Source organism: Camelus dromedarius, chromosome 5, assembly GCF_036321535.1.
Source record: "Camelus dromedarius isolate mCamDro1 chromosome 5, mCamDro1.pat, whole genome shotgun sequence".
Taxonomy (NCBI): domain Eukaryota; kingdom Metazoa; phylum Chordata; class Mammalia; order Artiodactyla; family Camelidae; genus Camelus; species Camelus dromedarius.
In genome coordinates, this window is record NC_087440.1 from 16,165,516 (window position 1) to 16,192,434 (window position 26,919).

At 45.5% G+C, this 26,919-nt stretch overlaps 1 protein-coding gene and 1 pseudogene across 1 annotated transcript in view; both read left to right on the top strand.

Moving 5' to 3' along the window:
- The first annotated feature begins 8,511 nt into the window (after window positions 1-8,511).
- Window positions 8,512-8,593, top strand: LOC135321421 (U4 spliceosomal RNA; annotated as a pseudogene).
- Window positions 8,594-18,805: 10,212 nt separating this feature from the next.
- SHC4 (SHC adaptor protein 4) overlaps window positions 18,806-26,919 on the top strand; it is a 109,168-nt gene continuing 101,054 nt past the window's right edge. The window contains exon 1 of the mRNA XM_010998597.3: window positions 18,806-19,826. Coding sequence (XP_010996899.1) covers window positions 19,242-19,826 — 585 coding nt within the window. The 5' untranslated portion in view covers window positions 18,806-19,241. The remainder of the gene's footprint in view (window positions 19,827-26,919) is intronic.

Sequence of the window (26,919 nt, forward strand, 5' to 3'; positions counted from 1 at the left end):
GGCAGCACCTCTCCTTGCTCTCCAGCTGTGTGTACCGAGTCCTGCTGCGTTCCTGCAGGGGACGGACCGCCAAACCTCAGCGCACCCGCGGCTGTGGTAGAGGAAGGGGCCGTACCGGACCTGGACCCACCCGGTTCAGGAGGATTGGGGTTCCACCCGCACCTGCTCCTGCCTCCCCAGCATCTAAGTCTCGGGGACAAGGTTGGAAGGAAGAGGGGGAAAGACGAAGAGCAGAGGAGGGAGTAATTGGGCACATTATTGAAGGAGAGGGAGGACAGTCCCTGTTGAGCCTAGCAGTCTCGGGGAGCCCTCTCCAGGGGCCTCGCGGCGCCCCTGCTGTGATGAGCGCAGTGAGCACATCCCACCCATCTCACCCTGAGCGGCCCAGGCAGGAGTTTGATTGACAGGATGCCAGAGTGTAGCTTCTGCAGCTGACGTCATCACCACCCTTGATGTTGTTGTTTACATCGTTCATAGGGCAGCTTCTAGCTTACCCAGCACCTTTATACCCACCATTTCATTTTATTTCATCGCTGACTACAGTGTTTATGTACAGTTGGGGTGTGGGTGTGGGGAGGCTGGAAATCTCTCTTCTCCACTGCTACTCCTCGTGCTACCTCAGTTTGCCTTCTGCCTTAGACAAGGTAGGTCTTGTTAGCCCCATTTCAGAGATAAGGAAGCTCAGGCTGTGAGCATTTAAATGACTTGCCCAAGGTCACAGAGCTCACATGAGACCCAAGCCAAAGGTTTGGTCTGCAGGGTTCTGGTGACATGCTGCAATGCCACATGTTGACCCCTGTGAGACCTTGCACACATTCCTCCCAGTACCAGAGAGTCTCTTGGCTCTGCATTCTTTTCTATTTTTTTTTTAGAATTCTTTTAGGTAGTTTCAAAAAATACAATCCTTAAAGGTTACACTACATTTACAGTTATTGCAAAATATTGACTATAACCCCCACCATTGTGCAGTATATCCTTGTAGTTTATCTTACACCCAATAGTTTGTACCTCCCACTCCCTCATGCCTGTATTGCCCCTCCCCCACCACTGGCAACCACTAGTTTGTCCTCTGTATCTGTGAGTCTGCTTCTTTTTTGTTATATTCACTAGTTTGTTGTATGTTTTATTTGTTTGTTTGTTTGTTTGTTTGTTTATTTATTTATTTATTTATTTATTTATTTATTTATTTATTTATTTATTTTATTGTCTTAAAATGTTTTTTGTTTATTTTTAATGGCAGTACTGGGGATTGAAGCCAGGACCTTCTGCATGCTAAATATACACTCTACCACTGAGCTATACCCACCTCCCTGTTATATGTTTCAGATTCCACAAATAAGTGATATCATACAGGATTTGTCTTTCTCTGTCTGACTTATTTCATTTAGCATAATGCCCTGTAAGTCTAGCCATGTTGCTATAAATGGCAAATTCTTGTTCTTTTATGGCTAAGTAGTATTCTAGTGTGTGTGTGTGTGTGTGTGTGTGTGTGTGTACCACATCTTTTTTAACCTGTTCATCTATTGATGACACTTAGGTTGCTTCCATATCTTGGGTATTGTAAAAAATGCTGCTATGAATTGGGGTGCATGTATCTTTTCAAATCACTGTTTTTGTTTTTTTCAGATCTATATCCAGGAGTTGAATTGCTGGGTCACATGATAGTTCTATTTTTAGTTTTTTGATAAACCTCCACACTGTTTTCCATGGTGGCTGCACTAATTTACATTCCCACCAACAGTCCACGAGGATTCCCTTTTCTCCACACCCTCTTGGCTCTACACTCTTTACCAGCTAGAACTACCCTGTAACCTTCAGCCCAATAGGCCTGAGGGAATAAGCTTCTCATCTGGCACATCTGGCATTTTCTCCTTTCCTGTGTTCTAGGGACACTCCTCACCCTGCCTTCAGTTCTGTTCCTGACTGAACTGTGTTCTTCCCAAACTCATATTTTAAAGCCTTAACCCCCAATGTGACTATATTTGGAGATGGGCCTTTAAAGAGGTAATAAAGGTTTAATGAGGGCATAGGGTGGGGCCCTAATCTGATAGGATAGGGGTCCTTATAAGAAGAGGAAGAGACACCAGCGTGCTCTCCACACAGGCGCAAAAGAAAGGCCACGTGAGGACACAGAGAAGGTGGCCAACTGAAAGGCAGGAAGAGAGGTGTCACCAGAAACTCAACCCTGCTGGCACCTTGATTTTGGGTTTCTCGCCTCCAGAACTATGAGAAATGAAAGCCTGTTGTTTGAGCCACCAGGCTGTGGTATTTTGTTATGGCGGCCTGAGCAGACTGATTCAGCACCCATGCCCTAAATCTCTGCCCTCCACTTTGACCTTAAGCTTTGGAGTCTGTGCGATTTACACATAGCATTCTCCCCATCACTGCTTAAACTCTTCTGTCTCTTCTTTCTTGACTTCCCGGCTCAAATCCTTCACCTTCAAGTTGGTTTGACTAACTCATCTGCCCTCTGTTAGTCCATTTCTTAGCAGCTTTTCTCTGGCCACGGGATACGATCTTTATAAGACACCAGGTCTCTTTTCTTCTCTGATTCTCTTACAGTTGCCCGTGAATTACTCAGTGTTGGTGGAGCCATATGTTCAGGTGTGTGCAGGTACACTGCCATCTTCTAGCAGTGGACCTTGATCAAGTCTCAGGATTGGTGGAGTAAATGGATTAGTGTACTTGAATGGAATGCACCAGTTGTAAAATGCAGGTCAGATGCACAGCGTTGTTGTAGTTGGTGGTAGGGGCGAAGGTGTGGTTTAAGTGAGCCGCTTGGAGACACACCCACACTGATTTGTGCAGGGACATTAGGTCATTGTTGAGGAGCACTGTGGAAAGCATCCCTCTGAAACTCTTAAAGAGCATTGCTGATGCTCACAAAAGGGCAGTGTTTATTTTCACAAAAACTTTCAAGAGAAATTTCTAGAGAAATAGCTTGTGATCCTGAGAAATAGGTTTGTTTCATCAGTGAACACCAGGAATCATGAAAATGATCATGTTTCCCTCATTGTCTTGGCTGTTTGGGAACTCAGAATCAAACTGAAGTTTACTTATCCTTCTGTCAAACACTTTACATCACCCCTGCTGTCACCTTAATTTCTTTGTTTGTTCTCTTCACTGGATTCTTCAATGTATTTATTTCACAAGTTAACGGATGAATACATTCCTGTTGTAAAGATGAAAAGAACTCAGAATTTTACAGAGCAAGACTTGAAAGTATTAATTTATTATCTATGACGTAGTACTGTCTATATTTGTGTAAGCAGCATCAAATTTATTTGGAACAATATTAGAAATAGGTTTTGGAAAACAAATAGAAAAATGTATTTGGAAGCTGACTACTGTGCTAGGTACTTTCTCTTTTAATTCTAACAGCAACTCTGTAATGTAGATATCATATGCCCATTTTATAGGTGAGGCAATTGAATGAGGTTGAGTTAGTTGTCCAAAGTCTTAGACAGTAAGTGGCAAGGCTAGGAAAGAAACTCAAGTCTGAGATTCAAAGTTGGTAGGTCAGCTCATGTATTTGTTTGTTTGTTTGTTTAACTATCTCATCTCTCTAGAGCAAAAAGTAAGATTCCAAAATTTATGTACAACTGGAGTATGTGGGTGGGTGTGTGTGCTGGGGGCTGGGGGGCTGGTGAATTGCTCTTCATTACACCTACTTCTCACTCTGCTTCAGGCCACTGGAATTATTTGGGAATTCAGCCAAGAGCCTTTTTTTTTCTCCTTACATGCCAACAGAGACCTGGCCCAAGATGGCTGGTCTTGCACCAACTCCAGGTGAAAACCCAGCGAAGGTCAGGGTGTGAGAAAGTTTGCCTTTAACCTTCCACCGTGGACCTTCCCCTGCTGACCAGTGGGCTGCAGCTGCCAGGCCAGAGTGCAGGGGTGGCCTCTCTCTTTGGAGAAGAGGCAGCAGCAGCACCTGGGCTGCTGACAGCCGGTTAGGGTCTGGTGAAAAGAAGTGTGCTCACCTCCCATTCCTGTGCCCCGCCCTTCCAACAAGGGCAGATTCGTATTGTCCTGTAGCGTGTTTGCCTGGGCCCCTTCAGTGCTGCGGGTTCCAGTAATTTGTACTGGCTTCCCCCTCCTTCTTCGGCCCTGGCCAGAGGATGCAGCTATTGACATAAATACTGACCGCGGTCCCAGCTAGCAGGCAAGCACATTTCTATTTTCATCTGAATTCCCAGCATCTTGGAGAAAGAACTTGGCCATTCCTATCAGCAGACCCCGGAGGAGGGAGGAGAGCCTGCAGGCTCCTTCTGTAACCTTCCTTTGACTTGGACTCAGAAGACAAAGGTGAACTTGAGTGCTGCGGGGACACAGCTTCCCTTTATGCTGCCACCAGGCCCCGGGGCTGCCTCCTCTCCAGCACTGAGGCCCTTTTGTCCTGGCGGGGCACCCACGGCCTGACTGCCCACACTGTTCAAGCGCAGTTTCAGCTCCCTCTCCCCGTCCCGCTCCCCTTCCCCCTCCCCCGTGAGTCGCTGTGCCTGGAGAAGGGCTTTTGAGTTTCCCGAACGCACACTGGCCCTTTTCTTCTCCGGGCGCCTGCAGCTTTGATGCTGCGCGCCTGGCAGCCTGGCGCTCCGCTGGTCTTTTGCAGGAAGGCCGTGCGAAAGCGCGCACAGGGCGCTCTTGCAGCCCCGGGCTTCCCGGGAGAGGCGCACCGCCCGAGGCAGAGCGGGAGCCGGGTGGGCCGCCGCTCCCGCCTCGATCCCAGGGGCGCGGACCGGCCTGGGAGGAGTCCACCCGTGTCCGAGTTCATCCGGGAAGCTGACCGTCCGGCTCTCATTTCCGACCTTGTAAACAGGCATCCTCTTTGACCAACTCGTTACGTATAAGGCATTAAAATTTTTTTCACTCTAATCATATTATAAAAATTTTTAAACCTGCAGAAAAGTTGAAAGAATGGTGCAGTGGATACTCATACACCCGTTATCTAGAGTCTGCAATTCGCATTTTGTATGGGTGGATTTAGCTGCAAGAGCTATCACCACGCTGTTGGGGGTGTGTGTGTGTGTGTGTGCGTAGAAATCTAAACACCCCCACCCCCTGGCTGTTAAATTTTGGCACATTTGCACAATGGGATTACATAGCAATTAAAATAGCATGGTACATTTAGTGACATGGGAAAATGTGCAGGGTTTTGTTAAATGAAAAAAAAAAAGGTAGAAAACTATATGCACGATATTCTGTGGATTTTTTGAAAACAAAAAAAATTTATGCATAGGGGAAAAAAGCACCCTGAGGTTATATATTAAAACGTTAACAGAATTGTCTCACAGTTAGTATATGAGTGAATTTGATTTTCATCTCTGGTTTGTTTTTATTTCTTCCAATGAAGTACTTCTATGTAAAGTGAAAAAATGGATTTAAAACACACCTGGTCCACTCAAGAGGGCAACATGGCTCCCTGGGATGTTCCAGCATCATTTATTCTGACAGAAGTCCTGGGCTGTCCTGCCTGCTGTGCAGACATGGCTGCATAACTCGTCTGGGCCAGTGAGGGCTCCGCCAGCCCCACATGGTTTCCCAAATATGAGCACAAGGCCCTCCTTTACTTTGCTGTCCCTGTTTTCCTGTAGCAAACTGAATTCCTCCTTCTCATCACTGACTCTTAGGCCAGGGAGACTCTTAGCCACTAAAGAGTGAGGGTCCTGTCCTGCTATTCACTCTCCTCCCGGAAGTAAAGTCTTGTGGGATGAAATCCCTCTTCTTCAAGGGAAGGCCAGGCTTAACCCAGAGGCTCTGTGCTGCCCGTGGGCCCCCAGTTCCTTCTCTGTGAGAGGCCTGTCCGCAGTTAGACTCCCAGGGGAAATGATGCTTTCGTTTAGGTTCCTCAGGAACCTTTGGAACCAGCTGGATAACATTTTCATCACCATACAAAAAAACAGCACTTCCAGAGACAACGTCATAAGAGCTTGCTCTGTACTTTATCTCACAAAGTAAATTCATACACTCTCTTACAATGGTTCCCAGAGCAATATCAAAAATCACTTGGAAACGGACATAGGGTTGCCAACTTTTATTTTGCCATGTAAAACCATTTAAAATCTACTGTTTATGATTATCATTACTTCATAACGGAAAAGACATTTTACCATTTACAAAATAGAACAAACTAAAAAAAACAGTCCCAGCATTGAAATTTAACTTCATAAAAATCCGGACTCTATAAGATCCACTTCTCTGTCTATGTACTTTTAATATTATTACTATTTCTTTATAAACTGGCAAAAACTTTTTCACAAACACTGGTTTGGGAACCAATATTTGGGCACCATTTCACCATTTTTTATATTTTAAAATATTTATATATATTTTATTGAAGTGTAGTCAGTTTACAATGTTGTGTCAATTTCTGGTGTACAGCATAATGCTTCAGTCATACATGAACACATATATATTCATTTTCATCTTCTTTTTCACCATAGATTACTATGAGATATTGAATATAGTGCCTGTGCTCTACAGTATAAACTTGTTCTTTATCTATTTTATATATAGTAGTTAGTATCTGCAAATCTCGAACTTCCGATTTATCCCTCACTACATCCTTCCCCCCTGGTAACCATAAGATTGTTTTCTATGTCTGTGAGTCTGCTTCTGTTTTATAAATAAGTTCATTTGTCTTTTTTTTTAGATTTTACATATAAGTGATATTATATGGTATTTTTCTTTCTTTTTCTGTCTTACTTCACTTAGAATGACATTCTCCAGGAGCATCTATGTTGCTGCAAATGGCGTTATGTTGTCTGTTTTTATGGCTGAGTAGTATGGCATTATAGAAATATACCACAGCTTCTTTATCCAGTCATCTGTCCATGGACATTTAGGTTGTTTCCCTGTCTTGGCTGTTGTAAGTAGTGCTGCTATGAACATTGGGGTGCATGTATCCATTGTTTTTGATACTTCCGATCATCTAATTGCAAGTGAAGAAACTGAGTTTCAGAGATCATCAGCTCGTAAGTGGTTGAATTAGGATTGAAATTCAAGTCTGTCTGCTCCAGAACCAGTGACTTTCTCCTATTCCAGATTGTGCCTGCATAACCAGGTTGTCTTTGTGTTTCTTCCAGGAAATAGTTGTGGTTCTTCCAGAAGATAGGCCTGATTTGCTTTTCAAACTCTTGGTTAGACTTGGGTCAACAGAGTAAACCCAGTGGATCAAATTTTATCTTTGATCACAAAATCACTGAGCTCATCAGATGGTATTAGCCTTTCAGAGACGTTCCTCCCTAATTTCATTATTTGCTTTACCCGCAGACTGTCCTCACATGTGGTTTCAAGGGCAGGAGCACATACTAGAATTCTCATCTATCACATTCATCTACTGACTGATGCCTGAATTTCCTCAGTTTGATAACCTCCATTGATGTGTTTGGAAAAAAAATCATTAAAAACTTGGGAATAAGGTTTTTTAAAAAGTGGACAAAATGTCACCCTTTCATTGTTATGCTGAAGCATTGTTTAACAGATTCAACCAAGAATTATTTAATTATCCAGGGACGATAGTTGTGTGTGACTTTACTTTTTACTGTTAATTATAGGCTCAGACTCTGAAGTTACATGTTAACTTGTAGACCTTGTCTAGAATAGAGGGAAATAATTTTTGTCCAGTGGAAAAGATAACCCCAAAGGTTGTGGTTTTATGGCCCTGTAGAACATTACCCAGGTTGTCCCTAACTTGACAAACTTATTTCATAACATCTTCCCTGGTAGACTGTATAAACCTCCGTTTCTCTAATCCCCTATGAAAAAGCCTTACCATACTGCTGGTTCCATCCCTCTTTGATGAGTGGAATAAAATCTACTTAAAGGCAGTTACCACCAATTCCACTTTAAAATGTTATCAATTATTTGTCTCCGTGTAAATGAAGAATCTGGGGATAGATTTGGAGAAGTTGAAAGATGCGATATTTGGGATCTGAGGAAGATGAGGGAGAGGGTGCATGGGGGCAAGGGGACATTAGCTAAACTTCTCAGGACAGTTGTACCGGAATATTTTCATTTTTTCACTTAGTTCCTTTGTCCTTGGGCAGTGGCTAGTAGCATGGCTTGCTAGAAATAGGATTTACAAGGAATAATGACTAGGGAAGAGGTTGAAAAGCCAGTTAGGGCTAGCCGTGGTAAGGGATTGGAGTTTTAGCCTGTAAATCATAGGAGTCATTAAAGATTTCAATCCAGGAACTGATATGATCATATTTTTGAATTAGAAAGAAAGATAATTTTGATAAGAGTGTATTGGATGGGGTGGGGTACAGCTCAAGTGGTAGAGCACATGTTTCGCATGCACAAGGTCCTGGGTTCAATCCCCAGTACCTCCTCTAAAAATAAATAAACCTAACTTACCTTCCCCCCACTGCCAAAATAAAATAATAATTAAATAATATAATAATAAATTTTTAAAAAGAATGCATTGGATGGGTGGAGGGAGAGTCTCAGTGAGAGATGACCAGGGCTTGACCTGTATGTGATAAATGTGAATGGAAAGTTGAGTATAGCTTCGTGAGTGGCAGTATCGTAGCCAATGAGGTTTATCCGAGGTGCAATTATTGCTAATTGAAAGTTGAGTATAAAATCAAATGGCAGTTCAAAGGTATCACTGACAGATTTGGTGAGTCATGAGATGTAGGGCATGAAAGAGAGGGAGGAATCTGAGATGATAGTTGGATGGATGGAAGGATGGCAATGATAATCAAGGTAGAAGCCTGTATTTTGGACCTGTTGAGTTTGAAGACTGTCAGAAATTTGCATCTGGAACTTACGAGTTTGGACTGCAAAGAAAATTTGAGGTTGAGCAGTTCCTTGGTTATGAATAGAAGCCATGGACATGTGCATGAGCGCTGAAGAAAAACATATTGTAAAACGTCTCTCCTACTTCACTGGCTAGGGGACAATTGCCTGGTTCACCAGAAGGCAGCCTCTTCATGCTACACCATGAACAGAGCTGCCCGACAAATAGTGAAAACTCCATGGCTTTTCAGAGCCATGAACAGTGTGCTGCCCAAGAACTTGGCAAAAAAGTAGGCCTTCCCCACACTCATTTTACTTTGTGGAAATGGAGGCTTAGGAAGACAAAGTATCTTTCTCCAATGTGTGTTGCAGGAATGGGAGGTTAGACTGGAAACACCTCTAGAGGTAAAGCTGCAGTCCTGACAAGCACAGATGACCTGGCCCAAACTTCACACCAGTCTTGTCTTCCTGTCCATCAACGAGCCTGGTAAGAGCAGAGCTGAGCATGGGACAACTTGTCTACCCGATTTTGTGCCCTGCGTCAGCCCTTGTTTTCTGCAGTGCTTTTACTTGACCTCCATGCCCTGTCTGTAGGATCAGCATTATTCCAGACTCTGCAAAAGGAGACAGTAGTTAATTCCCGTGAATCCATCATCCAGCTCCAACAGTTATCAACATGCTGCCATCTTGCTTCATTTGTGCCCCATTCTCCCATCTTTTTCTGCCCTGCTAGATTATTTTAAAGTAGATGTCAATGATCACATCATTGCATCACTAAATACTTCCATATGTGTCTCTAAGAGATAAGGCTTTTTTTTGGACATAATTTGGGGAAAAATTTAAGATGTTCTAGATCAGAATGTATGGGCTCAATCTCCACTCAGCCTTGCTGTTGTTTCGTTCTGCTCCACCCTTGGACCTCTGTTCTGATAATGCCTGTCTCATAATGATAGCCAGCAACATGTCACACACCCATTTATTCCTTACAGTGATGCTGCATATATAGTAGGCATTATTACCTTTTGAATACAGGTAAAGAGCAACTGGGGCTCAGAGAGGTAGAGCAGCTTGCCAAAAATGACATAGATGGTGTAAAACGTAGAGTCAGGGACCAAAGCATTTTGAAAGGAAAACTTGTTTACCTTATAAGGATGTCCTGTAAGGGAGTCCAAGCTTTAGAAAGCTTAGCTCACAAAATAAGCAAGTCTCTCTTCGGCTTTAGCCTCAGGTTCTCTTTATGAGAAAGGAAAAACACAAAATTACCAAGATTTCCGAGTTTGCACTTAGCCTACTCACGGTGGAAGAAGAGTGATTTTTCCTGTGATGATCACACCTGCAGAGGCCATCACACATCTTCACTCATCAGCATCGGTTAGGGAGTGTGTGAGTTACCAGAAAGGCTCATGATATCATTTATCTTGAGGATTAGAGTTGGATGGGGCAAACCTCTTCCCCATGTATTTGTTTACTTATTTATTCAGGCTGTTGTCATTGCTTCTTTTTAAATCTCAGGGTGCAAAATGCTTCTTTGCCCCTGATTCACAGCACTAAGTGTCTGTACTTGTTTCAATCTTGGCCGCAAATTTAACCGTTTAAACAACACAAATGTATTATTTTAACTTCCCGTAAGTAAGTGTATCCACTGGCCACCAAAGTCCACATCTGTCCCACATGCAAAATCCATTCACCTCATCCCAGGGTCCCCCAACATCTCAGCTTATTATAGCATCAACTCAAAGTCCAAAAGCTCATCAGCTCAAAAGTCTTAAATCTCATCATCAAATCAGGTATGAATGAAGCTCTGAGAATGATCCATCCTGGGGCACAGTTTCTTTCTAGCTGTGGACCTGTGAAACTGAAGAAACAAGTTTATCAGCTCTCAAAAAATAGTGGTGGGAAAGGCATGCGATAACAGAGGTATTTCAGTTGAAAAAGGGAGAAAGTTGAAAGCAAAAAAAGAGTCATTTGTGGCAAGGATTTCTAAATCCAGCTGAGCAAATTCCATTAGATTTCAAGGTCTGGGAATAATCCTTTGTGGCCTGTGACTCTGTTCCTTGGGCTCATGGTTCTGCCCTCTGTCATCCTTCTTTATTCATGAAGGGTAGCATGTATTTGCAGCTGAGTAGTTTTATCAGCCTATAGAATTTTTGGAGTTTGACAACCTTCTTTCATTTTGGACTTTCTCTGTCCATTTCAGTGCAAGCTGGCATGAGATTCTCAAGAAACTTGTGGGTCTCCCATGTATGTCATGGGAATTTACTCCATTAGACAAGAGGCTCTTTCCTATTTCCTATCTCTGTTTTTGGCTTCTGTTGATATGGCTGAGAGAACAGACCTTAAACTCTTTAGTTTGATTGAGGGTACTTTTGAGGCACATACTTAATCTGAGGACCTTTTGTAACTTTATTCTCCGACCTTTTGGTCTTTCCAAGGTGTCACACCTGCAGCTTTTTCTGTAGACCACACATTTCCACCAGTGAATCTTTTAATTTTAGCATCTTTGACATCCAGATACTCTGAGAGTTCTCAGAACGATCAAATTCTGTTTCTTTTTTGTTTAACAGTTCTTCCCTCAATTTATCTCTTTCCTCTTAACATTTTACTAAAAGCAGCAAGAAGAACTAGACTCACTTTCAACATTTTACTTAGCAGTCTCCTCTGTTAAATGTCCAGTTAGAGTTTTTACAAATTCTACTTTCCACACAACTGCAGGACGCAATTCCACTGAGCTTTCTGCCACCATGTGATAAGCATCCTCTTTGCTCCAGTTTCTAATAACTTGGTTTCTAGTTTCTTCTGAGACCTCATAGGCAGTACCTTTAAAGTCTGTATTTCTACTAATAGTCCACTCAAAGAAATCTAGAGTTGTTGTTTTTTTTTAATCATTCTTCCAGGCACTGCCTGTTGCCCAGTCTGAAAGCCACTGCATATGCTGTGTGTGTTACAGTGGCACTCCACTCCTGGTACCAAAATCTGCATTCGTTTTCTGTTGCTGCCACAAGAGATTACCACCAACTTAGCTTAAACAACAGAAATTTACTATCTGACTACTCTGCACGTTAGAGCAGAAAAACCTGCCGTGGGTCTCACCAGGCTAACATCAAAGTCTTGGCAAGGCTACATTACTCTCTGGAGGCTTTAGGAAAGCATCCAGAGTTTTGGTTTTCGGTTTTACGCATTTGGGTTGTTACAGTTAAGTTCCTTGCAGCTGTAAGTCTAATATCCTTGTTTCCTTGTTGGTTGTCAGCTGAGGGCCTTTCCTAGCTTCCTTGACTCATGGCCAGCCTTCTCCTACTTAAAAGCCAACAACAGCAGGTTGAGTCCTTCTCATGTTTCACATCTCTTCCTTTTTCTGTCTCAAATCAAATCCCCCAGCTCTTACCACAGCTGGGAAGGATTCTTTGCTTTGAAGGCCTCATGTGATGAGATTGGGACCACCCAGATAATTCCCCCATTTCAGGATTTGTAATCTTAATCACATTGTGTGATGTTGTGATTTATAATAAGAAATATATATTTGGTCTTCATCATCATTCCTGGCACAAAACTCCTAAAACCCATAGGATTTCCTAAATGATGAGAACAACAAAGATGTCTTTTGTTGTATGGATGAGGTGACTTTGGAAAGCACCTGAGGTTGGGGGCTGGTTGCCAGGGGAGCCAACCATGGGATTAGAGGGTTGAAACTTTCAGTCCCACCCCCAACCTCTGGGAAGGGGAGAAGGGCTGGAGGTTGGATAGACTGCCAGTGGCCAGTGATTTAATGAATCATGTCTATGTAATGAAGCCTCCATAAGAATCCAAAAGCAGGGGGTTCTGAGAGCTTCCAGGTTGGTGAACACCTGGAGATTTTGAGAGAGTCGTGCACTCAGAGAGAGCATGGACCTCCATGTCCTTTTCCCCATACCTTTCCCTGTGCGTTTCCTTGAGCTGGCTGTTCCTGAGCTATGTTCTTTCATAATAAGCCAGTTATCTAGTAAGTAAAATGTTTCCCTGAGTTTTGTTAGCTGCTCTAGCAAATTAATCGAACCCAAGGAGGGGGTTTTTGGGACTTCCCCCTATAGTCAGTTGGTCAGAAGCACACGTACCAACCTGGGCTTGGGATTGGCGTCTGAAGTGGTGGGCAGTCTTGTTGAACTGAGCCCACAACCTGTGGAATCTAATGCTATCTCTGGATAGATAGTGCCAGAACTGAGTTGGATTGTAGGACACCTAGCTGGTGTCGCCAAAATTGCTTGGTGGTGTGGGGGAAGTACACCCCTCAACACACAATAGAATTTGATGATTAGACCACCTTTCACATTTGCAAAGTTTCTTTACCATGTTTCTGGTCTTAGGACATGGATATCTTTGGGAGTCTTTAATCCGCCTACCATACCGTCAGCATCCATATTTGAACCCAGGTTGGTCTGACTACATTTGTTTGGACTTTTTTCATCAGACTCTGTAGTCATTTCTTAATTGCCCAGAGTCTCTGCTCATCTTGTGCCTCTATTCTTGCCACTGTATTTCTATCAGGTAGTAATGTTTTGGGCCATAAGAAACAGGTACCAGGTAATCAAGAGCTGCTTTCGCTGCTTAAACCAGTAAAGGTTTGATTTTCTCACATGACAATGTATCTGGAGATGATTGCTGGTCTTATTGCAGTGATTCAATGATGTCAAGACCATTGGCTTGATAACTTGGTTGGTCTTTCCTTCCTGGCTGCAATATGGCTGCCACGGCTCCAGACAGCACATCCACATTTAAGACAGGAAGACTTGGGAAAAGGGAGGGGGAAGCTCCAGTTTTCTCTGACCCTTTAATCGGGAAAGCAGATGTTATCCCAGAAGACCCCATGAAATTTTCATTATATCTCATAGACTAGAACTGTATCACGTCCCCCCACCCCCTGCAGTTGCTTTTAGCTTTTCCTGGTGGTATTTAACTTCTCCTGGCGGAGGTGGGCAAAGGAAAAGAGGATTGGAAATGAAGTTTGGATTAGCCAACTCATAATGCCAGAGTTTTAATTGGCCTAGGGCCCTGTCATCGCCTTTTTCTCTTGCCAATCTAAAATTGGAATTGGGATCCTGCTCCCGGGTCAGACACCTCCTGATGACTGTGCTCTGACCACCTGTTCAGTATCTACTCACTGCTTGTAAGATACCACCACCCTCACCCCCCACCCGTCATCCTAATTAACCACTTAGACTGCCATCTGCAGGGGTCTGGATGCACTTCCTGTCACGCCTGCTGCTGGTCCTAGGAACCCCTGGCCACCTTTCAGAGGCCTGGAGACTCCACCAGTCCCAAGGCTATGTAGAGGCCAGCTTCTATTCTGACAGCACCTGTTTTTAAATGGGTCGTTTTAAAGCTTTGTGTGTGTATGTGCACTTGGCACATGTGCATACAGAAAAAAAGGGGGAAATAGGCCACACTGACCAAGGACATTTGTATTCTATGCTAGCTTTCAATTCTAACTAGGTAGAAGGTCTTCTGAAATTATTACTATGGCAGAGATACTATTTTCTATCACAATATCCATTCTCCTCTCCTTCCCCACTAAGAGACTCTGATTTTCTGTGTAGCAGCCACCCACCCAGACAAAAGATTTCTTCATTCTCAGATAAAGAAGACTTCATTTTTCTCTTACAGCTAGATGCAGCCATATGACTAAGTTCTGGCTAATATGATGTAAGTGGAAACATTGTATTGGGCTTCCAGGATGTTTCTTTAAAGAAAGTGGGCATGTCCTTCTTTGCCTTCTTTCATCCGTTTTGCTGCCTGGAGTGGAGATGAAATAGCTGGAGCTCTATCTGCCATTTTGGATTATGAGGAAAAGAGATATATTTTAAGGGTGGCCAAGAGTTGACACTCTCCTTGGACTTCCTCTCTCCAGGGAAATGAACTTTTGTTCAAGCCACTCTTCTTTAGGATTTTGGTGTTATTTGCAACTGAATCTGACCCTAGCTAACTCATGTACTTTCCATCTGCATGATGTCTAAGATGTCTAACTCTACTGAGCGCTTTCAGGTACATTATCTCATTTTCAGCAGCTAGGAAAATATCCATTTCCCTGTGCCGTTTCTCGCTGATTCTGGTTCCAGGAGAGCCAGTGAGTGCCAACAGCGACCATCAGAGGGCTGTTTACCTACCAAGACTGGAGACTGGGGGAAAACTGGAAACATTTGGTTCAGGAGGCAAAAAGAAGATGTTGTTTTCAGAGTTAATGACTACTCTGGGGGAACTGACCTGCCTCCATTTTTCGAAGCGAAGCCCTGACTCTCAGAGACTCAACCCATCCTCACTATCTCACATCCCCATCTTTAAAATGGTACTTCTGGTCTCTGCCAAGAGATTTATATAAATATTGTCTTGTGGAAATGTTTTCCCTGAAATTGGTCTTCAGCAGTGTTTTCGTCCCTATCTGATGGGCTGTTGGGCAGGCTGACCCTCAGTGAAAAATCTTTGGGAGTAGTTATTTTCCAGTGACAGTTCTTCTGGGGTAGGTCTGCTTTGTGATGGAAATGGTACTGGTGGCTGGAGTAAGTCCTTGTGCTCTAGCACTCTGTGGCCACCTGCTCTACTCTGCTTGAAAGTAGCAGTTGGCCCACGATCCCCCAGGGTTATTTCTGTCTTGTTCTATCTCCACAGCACCCCATACTCTCTAGCATACCCTTCCTCCACCCTAAACCCCACACTGGGTTCTCTTGCAAAGCTGGGCGGGCATTTTTGTGCAGTTCTCCTTCTCCCCACCTCCTCTAGGAAATCCTAGCAGTACCTGGCTAATTCCATCATGGCCCAGACTGACCCAGCTCTTGTTCCTTGAACCTACCAGTTCTGCCCAGGGAGCCCAGCCAGGGGCTGTCCCTTAAGCTGGCACATTGATTCACAGCAGGCGCCTTTGGAAGCGGGGTGTCTCAAAGCAGAGGAGGCAGACACCATGGTCTGAACAGAACCCTGCTTTCCAGGGGTGGGGAAGAGAGGGGTTAATGTTCTCTGATGGTTTAATGACAATAATGGTTTCTCTTATCTATTATTCATATTTTCACTCGTGGCAATCCTGTGAAGGCTTTAGGATGAATTTTATAGTTATGCTCTCCAAAGAGGAGCAGGGAGAGAAAAGTAACATTAGTGAGCACCAGGTGGTGGGAGTTAGGTTCCTGCACACACTGGCGGGTATCCCAGCAGGGAAGGTCACGCAGCTGAAGCGAGTCCGCGCTCGGCTCCACACTAGACCCACTGTGGCGTTTGCACAAGCCAGGGAACAGAGTGGCTTACAACAAACTCGGTGCTTTGACCATCTCTTCCGCAGCGTGGAGGTGACAGTTCTGGGATGGAGGCTTGAGCTCTCCGGTGCCCTGGGAGGCAGCAGCCCAGGCTTTGCAGACGGGCCGAGCTGCTGGAGAGATCCTGGCATCATTGTTCAACATCCAGGGGACCTTGGCCAAGTCACTGAACTTGCTCTGGGCCTATTTTCCATGTCTGTAAGGCAGCGGCGATGAAAACAGTGCCAGCCTCCAAAAGTTGCTTTAGTGATTGAATGTGAATGCAGGTAAATGGTCTTTTGTCCTGTAATGAGTAGCTTTTATTAACACTATTTTCATCATTACTAATTGAAGAGGATGTTCTAATATCCTGGGGAAAAGGAAGCCATCTGCCTGGCCCACCCACCTTCCTGGAATGGAGAGCTACTCAGTTAATAAGCCTGCTCTGGAGCTATTGGAGCAGCTTTTCATCTTCTGCCTTTGGGCTGAGAGCTGCCCATTTCTCACCCCCCAGTTGCATATCTGGTTTCTTTTACCCTCATAAAAGGCCCCAGCAGAGACGCTATAAGAACCAAGTTCTCCAGCATCCCCAGGCACAGAGAAGCAGCCCACAGTGCCCATGGCTGCTTTCTCCCCCTATCTGGTCCCATGTGGTACACACACACACACACACACACACACACACACACACACACACACACAAGCCTTTCTAGGACTCTCTCCTCCTGAGGAGTGTGGACTGGTCTAAGCCCCTGGAGTCTGACCGGCACAGTGCCTGCCTGGGTGAGTTGGCTCCCCCGAGCACCCTGTCCTCCAGCCATGAAGGCCTCAGCCAAGATTCACATCAGCCAGGTGGGCTCCCATTGTTTCCTTCCTTCTCCAGGCCCACACAGTTGTTAGGAAATTGGAGTTTTGGGGGGGACAGTGTTGGCATTTTCAGTTTCCCCTCCTTTGTGCTAATTGTTCTTTTTAGTTGCCTAGAATGGTGTAGACTCTACTCTGTATGGGGTAAGAGTACCAGCTTCATGGGCAGGTGACCCTGGTTCAAAGGGCTTCTCTTTGTGTTGCCTGGCAGGTACTTGGGGAGGCAGGCACTGGGTGGACATGGTGCCAAGGGCTCTTCAAGGATTAGGGTTATCTCCTGAGCCCTTATAACGTCTTCATTAGATGGCTGCTCCTAACATGAGGGCATTCAGGCACAGAGAGGTAAAGGAACTTTCTCAAGGAAGCATAGCATGGGGTCTGTGACAGCAAGGAAAGGACCCCTGGTGGGGAAAGAGAGAGGTGGAGAAGAAAGAAAAAGGGGAAGATTACTTCACAGTCTTGCCTCCTCAGCCCCAGGGATATGGAGTCCAGCTGGCTTAGACACGCCCCACGAGTTTGCCAGGAGGAGGTGTGAGGGCAGAGAGGAGGTCAGTGAGCACTGAAGGGAAGATTTATGAAGATACAAAAAGGCCTTCCCCAGGAAAAACCATCCTAACAGGTTTGGCAAACAGGATGTGAAAAGGTGCATAATTTCTGTGGGGGAGCAGGAAGGCGGGGAGGATGCCTTTTCCGTGGCAGTCACAAGGAACCATTTAATTCAGAATCTGCGTTTGGATCCTGAGGGAGCTCAGGCCACCCGAGTCATGAATACACATGAGCCTAATGCTGCCTTGTGGGCAATAAGACAATGAAGGTGGCTGCCAGTTTTAACGTTTGAATTAATGAACTATTTCAGATACAAGAGTCTTGGCCCATCGAGAAATGGAACCTTCAGCAGAGATTTTTCTTGTCTCTTCTGGTATGTGATTTCCACATCCTCCTGGTGTTTCAGCCGTTTCCTCTTCTCTGTTCCTACAAGAACCTGCATTTCCCTGTCTCGGCTCCCTTCCTGGCTTCCTGTGTGCTCAACCTCTTGCAGTTGTCATCACGTCTTCAGAATGCATTTGATAGGTACAGGAAGCTGCACCAGACGGGAGATGGAACCAGCAATCAATGAAAAAAGAACTATGTTTCTAAGAAAAATGCATCACGGGCCTCCCACGGGAGTTGTGTACCATATGTCCTAATAATATCCGTGGAACAATGGATCTAATTTTTAGCTCTTCTGCTTGGCTTTCCCTGTCATCTTGACAAAAAAGAAAACAGACCTTTTAACCTGCTGCTGCCCGGCTTACAGATGATTTATAATAAATATTGCCTTTCCCTTTAACCCTTTCATCGGATATCACAAAATAAAATCTCTCCCTTCTCTCCCTCCAGCTTTATTTCTCCTGGCTATTAGTTTAGTATATTTATGGTGCATGAGTCATCAAGCTGCTGCCTGATTGGATAAAAACCAAGCACCCCTGAGACCATCAGTCAATTACAGCTATTCTCAGCTTCATTCACAGATTTATTAGCTTGCACACACAGAGAGAAATTCATTCAGCAAAGTTCATTCATAAAAATTTCAACACTCTGCGTATCATCCTGCACATCTCAGCCTTCTGTTTGCGGATAGGCTCCTGAAAGAAGCTCTGAGAGGAGTCCGGGAGGGAGGAGAGCTGCGAGCCCGGGTGGACAGGCTGGGAGGGGGTCTGAGGAACACGGAGCGATCACAAGTCCGTGAAATAATGCGGAGCAGCTCCTGCCACTAGTACTTCTGGCTTGTGGCCCAGACGGGATCAAGACAAGATCTTCCAAGAGAGGGCAGCCATCAGAAGAAATGAACTCAGGCAGAAGGGCCTTTGGCTCATATATACATTTTCTTTTTTTCCCTTTTTTAAATGAGCAATCACTGGAACACAGAAAGGGTTAATAGGCCAGTCGTTGCCCCGCCCTATGGGAACCGGAGGGAGCAGGTTTGAAAGTTCCTGTGTGCAGAAGGGGCGGCTGGGGGTGGGGGGCGCTAAATATTTCTGCAGGGCTCCTGCACCGCCCGCGATGCGGCGGGACCGGCTGGCCGGTGCTCCGCCCGGTTCCGTGCCTAAGAGTTGGTGGTGAGCGATCCCCGCTGCCGCGAGGCTGGGTGCAGGCTTTCCCAGCAAGGAATCCAAGGCGAGGACACCGAGTGCCGCCGCCTGGGCCAGGGAGGGACTGGAGGCGTTTTCCCCCAGGCTGTCACCCGGAGGACCCGGAGCCCAGGCGGGCGAGGGCGAGAGCAGAGTTAGAGAGGTGGCTGCCGCGAGTTGCCCGGGGAGTGGAGGCATTTGCTTTTTCCGTTCCGTTTATCTATCAGACAAGGCGATTTATGCAACAGTATCCTGTTTCGGCACCGCCAAGGCTATGCGAGAACGCGGTCAGGACAGCCTGGCAGGACTCGTGCTGTATGTAGGACTCTTTGGGCACCCCGGGATGCTGCACAGGGCCAAGTACAGCCGCTTTCGGAACGAGTCCATCACATCCCTTGACGAAGGCAGCCCCGGAGCCTCCGCCGGGAACAAGGGCTCGCCGCAGCCTCCCTACCCGGCCCTGGCACCTCACCTGCCGGCTGAAGATGCCACCTCGGCGTCCCAGGAGAGCCCCACCCCACTGTGCACCTTGATCCCTCGCATGGCCAGTGTAAAGCTGGCCAACCCATCCACCTTGCTGAGTCTGAAAAACTTTTGCTTGGGTACCAAAGAGGTACCTCGGCTGAAGCTCCAAGAAAGCCAGGACCCGGCCCCCAGCAGCCCAGCTTCCCCTGAAACCAGTCTGAACAGGACTGGACCAGCACCTCTGCCTCAGCAGGACTCGGTGGGGCACAGGGCGACCTCTTTAACTCCTGATGCCCACCCCCTTCCTGGTCCTGGGGAGCCAACCCCTGGGAGCAGGCAGGACAGGCACCTTCTGCAGCACCTGCTGGGGATGGGCATGAACTACTATGTGAGGGTAAGTGCATTTCCCCCTCTGCACTCCTACAAGGGCATCTCCTCTGCTTTCTGCAAGGTGCTGCACGTCACCTGGCCATTTGCGTGAGACATCGTGTTTGGAAAGGTTTGCACGAGACATTGTGTAACTAGACCAAGGGGAGGAGGGGAGCTGGGCTTACAGGTTTGCCTACAACTGGCTTGTATTGGAGTCACACAGCTTACAAAAGGGCATGAATTGCTGCTAACTTATAGTTAGCTGTAGCATGTAATTGCCAGGTGGAGGGGCAACCTCTGATAGAGACAGCTGAGATGTGCCCACTGGATTGAGCATTCTGGCTAAGGAGACTCAAGAATTTCAAATCTGATTAGTGATTGAGACCCAGTAGGTTATACTGGCCATAGCATTTCAGTAGAGATTTTTGTGCTAGAGGAATATATGATCTGTAAGGGACTTGAATTCTTTTTTAAAACAGAATTCAGCATTTAACAAACACTTCTCAAAACATGGCTGAGTCTCTGGCCTTGTGCTCGGAGCTAGTCTTAGGTGCACATTTTTCTTGCCTTTATTGCCTATGCTGTAGCAATTGGGCCTTGTCCATGAGCTATGTGCAAAATCAGGGTCCTTACTGGCCTTGCATCTGCCTTTGCCCATTCCAGATCTGGGTGAAAGAAGAATAGAAGATTCTGTTCTTGGCCTCTGCCCTTCTAAGAGCTCACATTTCAATCGGGGAGACCAACACACGCATGTGAAATAGTAAGAGAACAATACTTAGCAATAGACATCTAGTGTGAGAATGCTGAGGGAATTCGGAAAAAGGGTGAGGTGCTGGTAGTCTGGGCTTCATTCATATGGGAGACCTTCAGGAGAAGGTACATCTTGGAAGAGCTATCAGATCTTTATTGGCAGAAAGGGGGAGATTCCCAGCAGGGCCAGAATATGTGCAAAGTCCAAAAGGCCTATGTCACTGTGGGGGCTTCAGGGAGCATCACGCTGAGCTTAGCTGAAGAAGAGGGGGAATGCTGGAGGGTAGTGAGTGACAGAGAGCACGGCTGGCATGTAGTTGGTGCTCAGACAAATACGAGTTGAATAAAGACAAATGCAGATCTTGGGTAGCCTGGGGAGGAGGGCAGCAGTTGACCAAAGCTCTAAAATGCCCAATGGGGAGTTTGTAAACAGGAACCCTCATAGGTTTGTAGGCCAACTATGACTTGAAAGCTGTTTCAAGATGAAAGATCAGTCTGTGAATTTATTTGAGGTGGATTAAAGCAGGGAAAAATTAGAGCTTGGGAGGCCGGTAAGAAAGATACTCTGGGAGTTTAGGCTCGAGTGGATGGGAACATGGCTTAATGTGAAGATGAGGGAAAAGAGGAATGTAAGGGCCTCTGTGAGAAGCCTTTACCATCTTGGGTGACTGATGGGATTATTTCAGATCAGAATACAAATCACAGAATGGTGAGCATTTACTAAGCACTGGGTAGACTGCTGAGATTATTGTTTATGGAGGTTGTGGATGATTATTGGTAAAGGGTCACGAGGAGTAAAAATAACTTCAAAATTAAGCCTCAGAATGGGATTGGTGATGTCCATGACAGAAACAGAGTGAGCTGGGAAGGGGGTCATGCCAAGTTTGCTTTTGACATACTGTGTTTGAAGTAATGATCTCGAAGTGGTAGTGCTTTGTAGGTAGCAGTTGTATAAGACTAGCACTCAGACGGGAAGTCTGACCTGAAGGTAGACATTTGAGAGATTGTCCAATAACTGTGCCACAAACACACAATTAAGATCTCAAAGAAGGCCAAATAATGAATGCTGGGAGGGTGGCCGGGAGAGCAGGCTAGGGGCAGCCTTGGTGAATTGATAACTAAAACCTGCAAGGAAGATACATTGATGGGACACTCAGCTCTTGTCCTCCCTCTCTCAAGGTGACACGGCCCACAATGGAAAGAGTTTCACGTATCTACTAAAATTTCATGAGCGATTCTCATTTGTTAAGCTTAAGCGTCTGCCAAGCCCTAATGGGAAAACGAGCGGCTCCGCACACCCCTGCTCTGCATCTGCCTTCCCACTGCCTGGACATCCTCTACCTTGTGCCTTGCCTCTCCTTCCCTCTTGTACCTCCTTCATCTCCCCACACCCACACTCCCGTACAGTTGTCATTGTGAAAGGGTTGCTGTGCGATCTCTGTTTTCCCCAGGGAGGGTCTCCGCTGGCATTTTAGATTTTTAATGAGGACACCCTCTGTCTTTTCCTGGCCATGGTAACTGACCCCGGGGAAAAGTGCTGACCCCGTGACCCACATGAGCTAATGGACAACCTGTGTTGCTAGTGGACAGTGACATGAGACTCCAGTTAACACCTCTGTTAGGAAGTCAAAATACATGGAAGAACCTACTTTATTAAATTTTATAGAACCCTAACTTTGCAAGATGGAAGGGACTCAGAAGTTATCAAATTCAATGCCTCTCTGGAGAAACAAGCCCAGAGAAGTGACTTTTTTTAAGACCACACAGGTGAGTCGAAAGGAGAGTCAGATCTCAAACCCATGTCCCCTGTGCTATTCTTTGCTCCTTTCACCACAGGTTTTCATCCTGGTTGAGATTCTGCTCCTCAGAATTCTTTTAGATGTGAACCCATTTTAAAAAATGAAATGCTAACCTATTAATTTACAGTAAAAAATATTGTGCCAAGTGAATCACAATTGTGATCCCATCTGTGGAAAAATGCACATAGAAAGATTTAAATCAAAGGTTGCTTGGTGATGGTGGAATCAGAGCAGAGACGTGAGGGAGACATTCTTTTTTAAAATGTTTATTTTATTGAGGTAACCTTGGTTTATAACATTATCTAAGTTTCATGCATACAACATTATATTTCTACTTCTGTATACACTACAGCTTGCTCACCACCAGAATATAGGTTCTGTCTGTTACCATACGGTTGATCCCCTTTACCCATTTTGCCCCTGCCCCTTCCCCTCTGATAACCACTGCTTTGTTCTCTGTATCTGTTTGGTTTTGTTTGGTTTGTGTGTTCATTTAGTTTACTTTTTCTATTCCACATATGAGTGAAATCATATGGTATTTGTCTTTCTCGATCTGACTTATTTCACTTAGCATAATACTCTTAAGGTCCATCCATGTTGTTGCAAATGGCAAGATTTCATTCTTTTATATGGCTAATAATCATACACACACACACACACACACACACACACACACCCCACACCTTCTTTATCCATTCATCCATTGATTGCTGCTTGGTTTGCTTCCATATCTTGGCTACTGTAAGTAATGCTGCGATGAACAGAGGGGTGCATGTATCTTTTTGAATTAGTGTTTTGAATTCTTTGGTAAATACCCAGAAGTGGCATTGCTAGACTGTATGGCAGTTCTATTTTTAAATGTTTGAGCAACCCCCTTACTGTTTTTCATTGTGGCTGGACCAATTTACATCCCCACCAACAGTATATGTGTTTTCCCTTTTCTCCACATCCTCACCAACACTTAGTTTCCTTTTTGAGAAAGGCTGTTCTATCAGGTGTGAAGTGTTCAGGGATTCTTGATGGCTGGTGGACACAGGGGCAAGTCCTGGAGGCAAAAAGCAGCCATATATTCTACTTTCTTGTCTACATCATGTGACTCCTCCTCTCCTTTCCCAAGTTTATTTGATTATTCATTCACTCATCTTTTCAACAAATATGTGTTGCGAACCCACTAAGTGACAGGAACTGTTCCAGGCCTTGGGGATACATCAGTGACTTAGGAGACCAGGTCTGAGCCCTCATGGAGCTTACACTCTAGGAGTGGCAATGAGCCTTGACTGAATAAACAAGTAAAGATAATATGTCACGTGAAATAAGTGCAAGGGAACAATAAAGCAGGGAAGTTAGAAAGTCAGTTACTTGGGTGAAGATGGTGGGTAGTGTCTTCCTTTTGGGTAAAAATGGCGTAGTTAGAGCTACTTTTTGTTTTGTTTTCTTGCATCTTTCATCTTCACAGTAGGGACTGTATTTGCTGTCTACCCTAAGTTAGAGTTGACTTTGGGTTAAATATCCTTTTTAAAATGACTTTTTTTGGTCTCATGATGTAGAATCAGTTATACAGCTGAGACTGTTTGATGAATCCTGAGCACCTATTTTTGAGTAACTTTCATTTAGGTCAGACCTTGAACCCGCTGAAGGTCTCTCAGGGAAGGTGGTCTAGCAAACCATTCCTGGAGAGATACCTAGTCAGAAATGGACAGGCAGACTGGGTCTGGGCAAAGTAGTGATGTGGGTGAAATGTTTTAAATGGGGCCAAATGGTGACGTTTGTACCCACCATAAGGTTAATTTCATTTCTTTCTGGGCTCTTCCCAGTTGCCTGGCAACTTCATCCAGCACCAGACATTCATGTGGACGCTCCCAGGTGCCCGGCAGTGTCTGCAGTGAGTGTGGAGAACATGCAGCATGACCAGTGCCCCCATCTCTAAAGTGAGAGAATTGGTCTGTATGGCCTTGAAGGTGTCCCCATCACCAAAATTTTTTTCTCTTCTTCCCGTTTTATTAAGATATAACTGACACACAGCACTGTGTAAGTTTCAGGTGTACATTATAATGATTTGACTTACATACGTTATGAAATGATTACCACAAAAATTCAGTGAACACCTCACATGTTACAAAATAAAGGAAAAAGAAAAAAAATTTTTTTCTTTGCGATGAGAGCTCTTCAGATTGACTCTCCTAACTTTCGTGTATAACACAGAGCAGTCCAGTCACCAGCATTTCAAGCACTAAGGCTCCTTTCTCCACATGGGAGGTCTTTAAATGTCAGTTTCCTTTCCCACATCCAGTCCCCAGGTTGCCTACAATTAGTTCAAAGACTAAAAAAAGCAGAGGCAAAGAAACTCACCCTGACAGGACTGCCCCAGGTAAGCGCGGGAGTTCTCACGATAACGTGAGGGAGGCTGTTTTCTCCAGGTAGGACACTGAAGCCCCATGAGTGTGTTGTCTACCCCACGCTTTACGACTTAAGTAAGTAGCAGATTCAGATCCAGGTTTGTCTCACTCCAGTGCTTGTCTCCCTCCCACCCTCTCACCTTACCTCCGAGCAAGGCCGGCATCCCTGCAGGGTTGTGAACGGAGTAGCACACGTGAAGGACCACGCTGTGCAGCAGAGCTTCGTTACAGGGCCAACCCATAGACCTGGCCTTCTTGCCTTCATCTGCATGATTTCAGTCTCCTCGCCTCAGCCCCACCCAGCCCAGCCATTTCCACAGACTGTACTAGTATCTTAGGGCTGTTGTAATAAGTGTCATAAACTGAGTGGCTTATGGCCACTGAAATTTATTCTCTCTCAGTTCTGGAGGGTAGAAGTCTGAAACCGAGCTATGGGCAGGGCCATGCTCCCTCTGAAGTCTCAAGGAGAGGATCCTTCATCGCCTCTTCTGGCTTCTGGTGGCGGCCAGCAGCCCTTGGCATCCCTTGCCTGGTAGGTGCATCCTTCCAGCCTCTGCCTCCATCTTCACATGGCTTTCTCTCCTGTGGGTCCACGGGTGCACGGCATTGGGTTAGGGCCCACACTCATCCATTACGACTTCATCTTAACTTGCTTATATCTGCAAAGACTCAACTTTCAAATAAGGCCACATTCATAGCTTCTGGGGGTTAAGGCTTCAACTTATCTTTTTGAACAATGTAATTCAACCTGTAACAGTCCCCACGAACATTTATTGCAGTGTTTTTGCCCACGGAGACTTTTCTCAGGTATTGGACTCATCAGGTTTGTGTGCAAATATGACCTTTCATACTTCCTTTAGAAATCTCGCAGCATATTCTTACCATCCGTCCTCCCTTGGCTGACGTTGTACCCTAACACTGAGCCTTTAAGCTAGTCCTGGCCATTGTGTTGCTCCCACTAGATGTGGGCCCTGGCACTGCAGTGTTCTGTCTGCACCAGCTGTCCTTCTGCAGGAGAGCGCTGGCTTGGGAATTATGAACTCTGGGTTGACGTAACGGCTCTGACACCGACCAGCTGTGGGACCTGGGCTGAGTCATCTCACCTTCTCATCTGCCCATATTTAAAACCAGAAGTTTGAACAAAATGCTACCTAAGATCCTGAGACTCCAGGTCTCCTTCCTTTCCTACTGGTCTGAAATCTCCTTCTCTTAGTATCTCTTTTGGTTAGAAAACAGATTCAGGATGGTGTCCTGAGGGAAATAATGTTTAACATCTTTCTCTTAGTAGAGAGGAGAAGGGATGTCCTTGGCATTCTCTTACTAACCCTGAGCTGGCTTCAGCTGCAAAGCAGAAACGTTACACTGGCAGGGGCACAGGTGGTCCACTCTAGAGAGGCGGTGAGAGAGGAGTCATGGGGAGCAGCATCCAAGTGCAGGATTCCAGTGGGGCGTGGAGGGCGGGCAGGTGCGGGGTGGGGGTGGGGGGGTAGGCCCCGCTGAATGGTGGCGGCCTGCACTCTGGGACTGCGGCACGGCTCACATGGTCTAGCCGATCCCACCATGCTGGGGCTTGGCGTCCACTCTGAGGTCTGTAGGAGCAGCAAGAGCTAACCCTTCTCTGTTCTCTCTGGACAAAAGTGATAAGAGAAAAAGGCCCTGCCATACACATGGACAGTCTGGTAAATTCTAACCTTGAAAGAGGAAGATTTCTAACTCTGGGAAACCCCTGATGAGACTGTCCCACAGTTTACGCAAAATAAAGGCAGACTTGAGTGGTGTGGATCAGGTGCCCACAGCTAATGGAGGTGACCTTCTGCCTCATGATGGAACTGTCAAACTGTCACACTGGGAAACTGGGTTGGCTCAGTCCAATCCAGGTGATGACATGGTATTGGCTTTAAAGTAATATGAAAATGGAAGTGAGAGAAAAGCCACACTAGGGAAATGACCCCAAAGGGTTTCAGAAGATGAATGAAATGGGGCCAGTCCGTGCACGTTGTACAAGTTCTGGTCTAACCTGGACAAGGTGCCACCCACAGGGACCTCCGCAAACAGAAGGGTAAAACTGGCAAAGCCAATGCACTGTGGTTTCCTTGCTCTCTTTTTTCTCTCACTGCTTTTTAAAGATAGTTTTCCTACTAGATAAAAAAGTGTTCATTCTGGTCTTTAAAAA